This window comes from Saccostrea cucullata, unplaced genomic scaffold (genome assembly GCF_032062105.1).
Source record: "Saccostrea cucullata isolate Sc308-1 unplaced genomic scaffold, CSIRO_AGI_Scuc_v1 ctg11, whole genome shotgun sequence".
Taxonomy (NCBI): domain Eukaryota; kingdom Metazoa; phylum Mollusca; class Bivalvia; order Ostreida; family Ostreidae; genus Saccostrea; species Saccostrea cuccullata.
Window position 1 is genome coordinate 264,381 of NW_026933222.1, and position 10,272 is coordinate 274,652.

Below are 10,272 nucleotides of genomic sequence, written 5' to 3' on the forward strand. Positions count from 1 at the left end.
TGTCCTCTTTTTTCCTTATTCACAATGAACTTATGATTTCTGTAAAAACATACAAGTTATAAATTCCACAGTTTTTACCCAAAATTCTTGAGTTTGACAACGTGTTAAAATCCCTTTGATCCATGATCAAATAAAAAAACTTGTAAAAACCCCCACTGTGGTAAATGTGATAAGATCAACATAAGTTCCCATTATACATTGATCAATTTGGCCACTGTCTACTGACAAGCCCCACGACAAAATACAATCTGGTCCTATAATAAGTCTCACTCTTTCTCTCATAAGAATGGGTTGTATCCCTGTTGGGGTTGCTGGGACATTCCCGCCATGGGGAGCAGGGGCTGGGGTAAAAGTCCACTGGAGCTGGGCTGACTGAACCCTGTACTGTAGGCCGAGGATTGCAGCTGATTTAATGTCATTCTTTGGGGATTCTGTTGTTGTTGTTGAAGTTCAAAAGGATTTGATCCTCCACTGGCAAATGGATTTTTTTCTGCAAAAGTTACATGATTTATGAAGATAAGTTTATATCTCTTCAGAAACTGTGAATTATACACCTAAAAGTGCTGCTCTGAAGAAGCAGATATTAATTTTTTTCCCCAAAAATATCACGAGTAAACATTGATCCCCTACTGCATCCTCTTACTTCCAAAGGGTGTAAACACTTAAAGGAAGCTCCCACTTTTAGTTCAAATATTAATTATAACTAGAAAACTGACCAGTCAGCAAGGGCCTCGCCATGGGGTAGAATTATAAGGGTGCAGCTTACAGAATGATTAAAAAATGTACGAAGAATAAGCAACAGCAACTGTATTCTTAAAATTTCAAGATAATTCCTGAATGTTCAAAAACCTGAAAATAATATCCTTGTATTTACATTAGGCAGTAAAGAACTTCAAACAAACAGCAGTTGCAGACAAAGGTTTTCATTAATCTTAAAGATAAAGAAAAGCCTACTAACTTTTCTGCAGCAGGCTACATAATTAATCCCAAAGAATTAATTGTACCTCTCTCATCATTTTCTTCTAAAGTTACAATAAGAACTTTTTCAGTATTAATGATAGAATAGGGTTTTTATACAACTACCTTAAAAATTAATTAACATAAAGTGAAAAAAAGTAAATCAAAAAATCTTCTTTAATCTATTTCTTGTTTTTAGAATTCAATGAAATCATAACTATTAAACAAAAATAAATTATAAAAATTTATATTTAAATCCACATTTCAGAGTGTTCATAGCATTCTAAATTGACTTAACTTCAAAACAAACTTCATTTGCAGACAGAGGTGGTAATTCATCTCAATGTGACAGATAAAGATAATGCTCTGGATTTTCTTCAGGAGGAAAGCTAATTAATCCCAAGGGACTCATAGCCAGCATTCAGTTTACAATGGGAACATCTTCAGCAGTTATCTCTCTTTGCCAATGCATTCTTATATAAAGTTAAGGAATCTACCCCACCACCCCAGCTCCAAACCAGGGGACATAGAGAACCAAACTTAGCATCAAAATATGTATTTCTGCCTACTGAACTACCATACCAAATTTGTACTTGATTGGGCAACCATAAAAAAAGTTGCCCATTCATTCTTATGCATAGTTAAGGAATCTACCCCACCACCCCAGCTCCAAACCAGAAGACATAGAGAACCAAACTTAGCATCAAAATATGTATTTCTGCCTACTGAACTACCATACCAAAATTGAATTTGATTGGGCAACCATAAAAAAAGATATTAGAAAAAAAACAGAAAATTTATGGACGGAAGAGTGACAGACGGGCAGACAGACAGACGGACAGACAGAGTGATTACTATAGGGCACCCGCAAATCCTTGCGGGGCCCTAATAAAGTGTTAAGTGTATAATACACAAATACAAGTTGGGATACTTTTCTTTAATGTGCATGTATTTGATTTTACAAATAAAGTTTAATATTTAAAATACAAGTTGGGATACTTTTCTTTAAGATGCATGTATTTGATTTTCAAATAAAGATTCTGAAAATGTGATTGAATTAAAATCATAAAAATGTATCATATTTTCTGAGCTAAAATATGAAATAAGATGGTTGTGTAAAAAGGCCTAGGCACAATATGAAGAATTTTTACAAATTCTAATGTTCTCATTAAAATTCATGTGTCTCAAATACAAAATGTACCTGCTGATTCATCTTTAGTTACAAGTTGATCTAAGTTCACTAAATTAGCATTTTCTCCTAGGAAATCCTGTGGTGTTTTTCTGTGTTTTTGTTGTTGCTGTTGTTCTGTGGGTAGACTTTGTTCCATGTTACCCATACTCCACGGATCTGCTGAACTGGTGTCTGTCAAATCAATTTATAATCAAATATCAGCTTCATATCCTACTTAATTCAAACACTTTTTTACAAAATGAAAATACAATGTACTTTTATCAGTACATGTATTAAATTTCTCATTATGACTAAATTAAACATAGATATTGCATAATAATTTGATTTGGCAAAGTGTATACGCTCTTCATGCATATTCCTCAACACGTCAAGAATGAGGGTCACGTCAAAGGTCAAATTCGATCAATCAAACAAATCGTTGCCTACATAATCATTGTATATTTGTTGAAACGAATAAGTCTAGAGCTGTTCTGATTTTGACCTCTGACATGACCCTCTATGGGATGTTGTTAGATGTTAGTGTAGCAAGTATGAGAGCAGATCTAACATCTAATTTTAATAAGATTGTCTAAATGACAACATACTTCCAAGCAGATCAAAGTTGTCTGTGACTGGGGCCTTAGCTGGAGATTCTGCATGGCTGCGAGAACTTAACAAATCAAAGTCGTCCTCTACTGGATCCTTACTGCCACCGTTTGTCATAGAACTGGCCCCTGTATCAAATCCACCAAAGGGGGACTGCTGAGCAGGGACAGGGGACCCTCCCCATGGAGAACCGCCTGAGGTCCCCGATGAAGGAACAGGGGCACCCCAGGGATCAACAGCTGCCGGAGCTTTAAGAAGAAAGATGTTTGTTAAGATTTGAAATTCATTAAAGCATCTTTTTTATTGATAGATTACATTCCCATTTCTTCTCTGCACATACGGTATTATGCTTAGAAAATTTACAAAAACATTCAATATTATGGTAAAAAAAGGAGCTATTTTAGTACAAATTCAAGAATCTGTATATTATTTTCTGTTCTTATTTCACTCTGCCAAAACGAAGTCAATTGTACTATACTAAAAATATTAAACTACTGTTTAAAAACTGTTAAGAATCTGTAAAATTCCATGACTGAAATTTATCATGGTAAATACCTGGGTTTGTCGGAGGGGGACTTTGATTTGAAGGCATCGGCATTCCCCATGGATCACTCTGTGTGGAGACCACTGGTTTAGCTGGTGATCCCCAGGGATCTGAGGTAGGGGGAGACACCACAGGGGCAGGAGCTTGGTGGTGGTGCTTCTGCCCTGGTGGTGCTGGGAGAGGGGCACCCCATGGGTCTGTGGGAGCTGCAGTTGGCTGTGGGGCTCCCCAAGGGTCTGACTGCTTGGACCTAGGTGAATCCAAGTCCAATAATCCACCAGATGGAGCTTTCTGCTGGAAATAAACAAATTTATTCTATACTAGGAAGATAGCTAATAGCTCAATGACATATAAAAGTATGAAATAATAAATAAAATATTGTAACATATTAGTACATGTATCAAGAGTGGCAAAATCTCAGATATTTAAATGACAATAAAAATATTTTCATCCCATAAAGTTTTCAAACAAGTTTACTAAAATATTAAGTTATTAGAAGAGTAATATCTATCTGAAGTAAACCAATGAAAAATACAGCATTAAACAATTTCAAGTAAACTGTACATTTTTATGATGCCATGCCTTGGTCACAATGTTAAATGCAACAATAAATTCGATGAATTATTTTTTCTAATTTCAAAGCCTTAAACAAATGCTTTTTTCCTCAATAAATATATGTGATAGGTGTTTTTTTTCCACAAGTAACTAAGATTACAATCAGAGCATAGGAAACAAACTAATGATATATAAAACATAACACAGGAGTCTGAAGTTTTTATTGTAAAAAAAATAATCCGGAACAAAATTACCCACCTTCAACTTATGCTCTAATTAGACAAGGGACCTTTAACACCCACCCACCCACCCCTTCCCTTCCAATTAAACAAGAGATGTTTGTAAAACACTTATGCCCCCCTCCCCCCCAAAATTGGAATTTATCAAAGTCTAAAAGGGCATAACTCTGTCAAAAATCCTCTGCGAAGAAAATGAACAGAAACTGCAAATAATTGGAATTTTTCTAAGTCCAAGGGGCACAACTCTGTCAAAAATGGTGCTATTGTACCCAAAACAGAACTTGACCTAGATAATCATCTGACAAATATGTATACTAAATTCATTTCAGTATGTGCAACCTCTGCAAAGAAAATGAACAGAAACTGCAAATAATTAGAATTTTTCTAAGTCCAAGGGGCATAACTCTGTCAAAAATGGCGGGATCGTACCCAAAACAGTACTTGACCTAGATATTCATCTGATATACCTGTATACCAAATTTCATTTCAGTATGTGCAACAGTTGTGAAGAAAATGAACGGAAACTAAATGGACCGACAGACCGACCAACAGAGAGAAGCAAAGCAATATGTCCTCCCTTCTTCAAAGGGGGGCATAAAAAAGAAATTGATATGTTGCACAGACACTTTTTCAGAGGTATTAGTTAACTTATACATAAAAGGGTTATCATTTCAGTGTAGCATACAATACAATATAACAACATTCACTTTTTATTTAATAAAATTACATGTGTTTAGAAATATCTCAACAATAGAAATTTAGTTCAATATATAGAACAATACTGAAAAGAAAGAAGTTGAAAATTAATAGTGTGTTTTGCATGTTTCGAGACCAAAAACATCACAGGATTTGTTAATATACAGTCTTGTCTAAAAAAAAAGAGAAAGTATAAAGCTACAAACTTTTAAATTTGCAATGCTCAAAATGAACAACAAAAACAAATAAATCCTGCAGTTGCTTTTTTTTTTATTTTTAAAGAAAATCTGGACATTGCGTGTTTTGCCAAATGGCTTAAAAATTAAAATTAAAATAAAAGTGATGGTAAAAGCAAAATAAAGGATCATATCAGATCCCTGTTTTACAGAGCAATTTTTTTCTTGAATATGAGAAAGGTAACGGGAATTTAGTTTTGGTCTCAGATTGACATGCAATTACAAGTATTTTGGGTTTAAAAACCCTTCTGGCAAGTACCTTGATCATAACATACAAGGCACATCATATTTCACTAGAAACAAGTTCCCCTGTTAAATCCCCCCCCCCATATCAATGACCCGCCAATCTGATAATACTTCAGAAAGTTTTCAGAACAATGATCAATTGTAATTAAAAAATCCACTGAAAATTCAAGAATGCAAACTTACCTCAATCAAACAGCATGTCTTTAATTTTAATGATGCATCACATTTTAACTAGATTAACGTGCATCAGTAATACACACAAAGGATTTGTCAATCACTAAATAAATAGCTGATCAATAAGGAACCATTGCCATTATAAATTTATGTAGAGTTCAAGAGGGTTAGAAAAGAAAACAGGAGGATAGGAAAAGCAAAGTGTGATAAGCTAAGGTAGTGTCAGTACTACGCAAAACAAAGGGGTGTACAATACTGCGTATAGGCCACGTAACTACATGTAAAACAATCTTTTAACTAAAAATAATCTTACGGCCACTTTTCTTCTCTCCTATTACACAAAATCAAATGGACCAAGAAAATAAATTTAAGGTGATCAAAAGGTTCAGATGGAAAAACTCAAAAATTTCAAAATTTTTAAAAAATGGAAAAAAAATTTTTTTAAAAATGAAAATTTGCATGAATATATGCCTTTCCATTCTAACTGAGTTTTAATGGAGATAAACTAAAAGCAAGGATTTTACTCTTCTCTCACCAGTTTAAGATATTTTCCCCGTGGTTTTTGTTTCACCTACCTCGTCCTCAGCCTGTTTCCTGCTTTCTTCTATGGCCAACTGAAGCTTGATGTCATCTGATTTCTGTTTCTTCACTGATTCTTCATGTTCCTCTTTACTCATGGCTAAAGCCAACTGCAGCTGAATTTCCTCCTCACCTACGGACGATGGCCGAGCGTACTCGACATCTTTAGAATGCCTACGCACTCTTGTTGGTGAATCACCACCTGTTATTTAAAGAAAGTTTAGAATTAAGAAAAAGAAGCCTTTACATTCATTTTTGCTTCAAACAAGACAATTTTTTACTTTGCTCATTAGCCCATGAATAAATATCCTTTGCTCTCACATGGTCTTTTTAGTTTATGTCATATTTTCTACAATATTGAACTATTTCTGATGAATTCTGATTCAATATGTGATGTTTAATTTTTTTTATTAAGATTTTGGACTAGTTTTGTGCTTTATTTGAACAAACCATTAGTTGTAGTTCCAGCACCACCATATGGATCTGAGTACCCTCCAGAGCTAGTCTGTAAACTGGGGCTGCCCGCTCCATAACGAACCTACAGCAAACAACATGTAATAGAGGCATTACTACAATTTCTAATGATTAAATAATTATTCTTTCTTAGACCAAGAGGCCCATGGGCCACAATGCTCACACGGGCCAGCTTTCTGGCAAATTAAAATGTAAATGTAGATTAAAGAAGCCTTTTATGTTGAGCACATGTACCAATTAAGTCCATGAATTGATTTAATCATTTTTATATATTTTTAGGCTTTATGTTAATTTTACAGCTTGTAGTCTTTTTATTCTTGAGAAATGTATGTATTTCTGTATTGAATGTTCCATTAATTGTGATTCATAGTTTGTTTCGGAGGCCTTAACTTAAACTTACTTGAATCAAAACTTCAAGATCAAGGTGCTATTCCCATAATTATGATTTGAATAATTTTTTATATATTTATCTTCACTAAATGAAATTTTTTTTCTATTTTCACTTCATAAAAATTCTCTACAGACAGGCAAATGCTAGACAGCAGAAAATGGTTAATGAAGCTCATTTCAGCCTCAGGCTCAGATGAGCAAAAATGATTTTCGAAGTAACTCTAATTATGTTTTATTTGGTAATTATCTTACTATAAAGACATAATTACAAAGTATTCTGAAGGAAACATGAATCTGATACAATATTTTAAGATTTAAAACAAGTAATTATTCCAGCTTCCCCCCTTATGACAAATCAGCATGCCATGCTTACTAGATTGCTGATCAGAATCAAGGGAACACTTATCCTTTTGTAAAATATTACCTTGTCATTGCTTCCTATTCCCATTGCATTCTGTGCAAATCTTTCTTTGGCCTTCAATGCTTTTGCTCTTTCATTGCGCAATCGTTCATCATCCTTCAACAATGCGACCAATTGTTTGGCTTTCTCTCTCACATTCATTCCCTGATCTTTGTTGTCCTCTCGATGTTGAAAATCCCTCAAAGTCTGAATGGCATAGATGTTTTCTTTACACTGCTGGGCCACTTTTTCACTTCCAGTTTTTATGATGTAGTCTAAGACTACCAAGGACTTGTACACATGCCGCCAGTTTTTACCGTGGTCATTTAGTCTCTTCCAGATCATTTGCATTATTTCTGTGAACGCCACCACATTATAGGTCAAATCAGCAATTTCTCCCATTAAAGTACTAGAAGGTCCCCATGGATCATTAGATGTGGCTTCCCTAACTTTGACTTGTGCCTCTGAATAGTTTTTAACCACATTTTTTAAAGTACGACGCAATGGTGGCATGTTCGACATGATGACAGTTTATAATATGGACACACTGAATGGGAAATAAGATTTTATCTTCTTGACTTCCTTGTTAAAAAATCTGGAAAAAAATAATATTGAGAAAATTATCTTGATCAGTTATCTGGATTCCTTCGCAGCAAAAATGAATATACTGATATTAAAGGTTTAAACAAAAATATATTACTAACAAATATGTCCAATTGCCATCCTGATCCTTGTCAATAAAACATTTCAAAATTACGAACAGCCTACCCTATACACCTTAGATCCAACATTCTATGTACAGTGTATCATTTTTTTGTATGCTTTCCGCTATTTACTACCTTCTTCAAAACAACTGTATGTAATATGCTTATTGTTTGAAATTCCTAGTATATTAATAGGAGTAATGAACAAGCTGACATTTTTTTAATTATCAACTTATGATTTAAATCTTGATATTTGGTAACCTAGATGTTTAAAGGACTTGTCAAATGCTGCAAAAGTATCTACAACACTTCTGATACATGTGTATCAGATGATTTAAATCGTTTATGGTAAATTGAGGTTTTAACACTTCAAATGCTGCTAACACTAAGATGAAGTAAAGTCTTTGAAATTTGACACATTTTTACTTATTAACAAGATGGTTTTAACAAGCTATTTCTAGCATAGGGTAACATCAAGTCTCTATCTTTTATGGTTCAAAAGTTATACGAAAAAGGTATTTTTAGCATATAGGTCAATTTCTAAGCCATTAAAGGCTTAAGGGATAAGAGGGGAAAAACATATCACTAACTTGACACAATTAATGTCTGTTGGGTTGCAGTCCAGTAACTTTCAAGAGCATATCTACTTTAAAATATAAAATCCTCATAACATTATTTTTAACGACAATCAAATAACAGTGGGAAAATTAAAGTGGGTCTATTATAGTCCAGACTATTCTCATGATAACAGCCAATTTTCTTGGATTCAGTTAAAATTTCATGCATTGTCTCCATTGTACCACTTTGCAAATATTCCAATGAAAATTTAAGATGTCATTAAGATTTCAAAATTTTTTTTTCTTTCCATCACTTCCTTAGATGAAAATTAATGAAAATTTATAATAATTTAAATAATTTGTTGCAAGATTAATACTGTAAATGTTTTATATTTGGCGTGTACCGATATTTGGTGGAAATTCATTTTTCATCAAGTTAGTGTAGATTTGATTTAGGACTATCTGAATATATTAGATATAAATGTATAATATACAAGACATTCAGTGATGTACTTGATTTAGCGGACTCTGCTTTTCGCCAAAATCGCTGAATAGAACACAACACTAAATGTAATACATTTACAGTATTTAGCACACTCTGCTTTCTGCCAAAATTTGATAAACAGAATACAGCACTAAATGTAATACTTTTACAATATTTTCGTTTTTGAACCAATTATTTTCAGTCCCCATTATTTGTTATTGCTATTCTGCCTCCTAGCTTCTTATGTCACAGAGATCAAGGAGGATATTTCAACTTACACTAGGTTGTTCCTAAGGCCCTGGGGCTGGGGAATTACATAAGGTTGCCCCTAAGGCCCGGGGGTGGGGGGATTTCACCAACTTATGAACTATAATGATGCAGTCCGCCAGGTTTTTTGGTATTCCTCCTAAACTCCCTGCGAAGGAAAGAACCCCAAATTTCCTTCTTCTTTTTAAAGGTCCCCTTCTATATCAATTTCTAGGGACAATCCTATTACATTACTTTTTGATAAAATTTCTTACTTCTTTGGTAATTCCATGTCATGGCTCGAATAGAAACTAAAATGTACTATATGTTAAGTATTACAATGTTTGATTCTACTTATATGATCTTAAATGAATTTACTGTCTCCAGAGTATATGATGTAAGTTGTTTACAGTGATTGACAAAGAAAGGATTTACCTTTGTTTGACACTGATAATAGGTAAGCCCGGTACAAAACTGTGTAATGACTGTGCATAAACATTGGACATGACCTTTAATTCTCAGCTAATTAATGATGAATATAATATAACTATTGTGTCATTAATCATTAGAAGATACCTTTTATGAAGACAGTCTTCGTTTCAACTGTAAATTTTAAATAAAAATAAAATATGCATAAAATATCTTTTCTTTTTTCATAAACACACAGAATCATATCATCAAGAAATATAGCATCGGCCTAAACAAATTAAAAAGAATGTGACGAATAAAGCCTAATGTTGCTTATTTTACCTTGCAACTTGTGGAATTAACCTGCGATTATACTCCTTTTTCTAATTCACTTTAATTGTCAACCCCAAAAATGGCCGAAGCCTTCCAAACTTCCGATTCCACTCTGCGGGGGCGAAGAATGGAACAGCTTATAATTTTGCACAATGGCGATCCCGATTTATTAGATAAACATTCTCAAATAGTAATTAATTCATTATTTATTAAAATGTATACACAATATAAAACATTATAATACTTCAAATTTTATCTTAATATTAAATATTT

General features: G+C 33.6%; 1 protein-coding gene across 2 annotated transcripts; it reads right to left on the reverse strand.

The window, feature by feature from the left end:
* Positions 1-262: 262 nt before the first annotated feature.
* On the reverse strand, positions 263-10,142 carry LOC134237710 (epsin-2-like). 2 transcript variants are annotated; one of them, XM_062719850.1, is made up of 9 exons: positions 10,009-10,142; positions 7,292-7,862; positions 6,454-6,541; positions 6,000-6,205; positions 5,738-5,755; positions 3,290-3,569; positions 2,734-2,982; positions 2,159-2,320; positions 263-490 (listed from the first exon to the last, which is right to left on the reverse strand). In XM_062719850.1, exons 2-9 carry the CDS (start codon positions 7,787-7,789, stop codon positions 279-281), a joined length of 1,713 nt encoding a protein of 570 aa, XP_062575834.1. In that variant the 5' UTR covers positions 7,790-7,862; positions 10,009-10,142; the 3' UTR covers positions 263-278. The 2 variants fall into 2 exon arrangements, with proteins under 2 accessions (XP_062575834.1, XP_062575835.1); XM_062719851.1 differs by lacking the exon at positions 5,738-5,755.
* Positions 10,143-10,272: the final 130 nt, after the last annotated feature.

Bases quoted from the DNA above. Each gene is read 5' to 3' on its own strand.
- LOC134237710 (XM_062719850.1), bottom strand. From the start codon at position 7,789: ATGTCGAACATGCCACCATTGCGTCGTACTTTAAAAAATGTGGTTAAA. The intron at 6,542-7,291 runs GTAATATTTTAC...TGTTTGCTGTAG, and splicing joins GAATAGGAAGCAATGACAAG to GTTCGTTATGGAGCGGGCAG. The intron at 2,321-2,733 runs GTATGTTGTCAT...TTGATTTGACAG, and splicing joins CAACTTTGATCTGCTTGGAA to ACACCAGTTCAGCAGATCCG.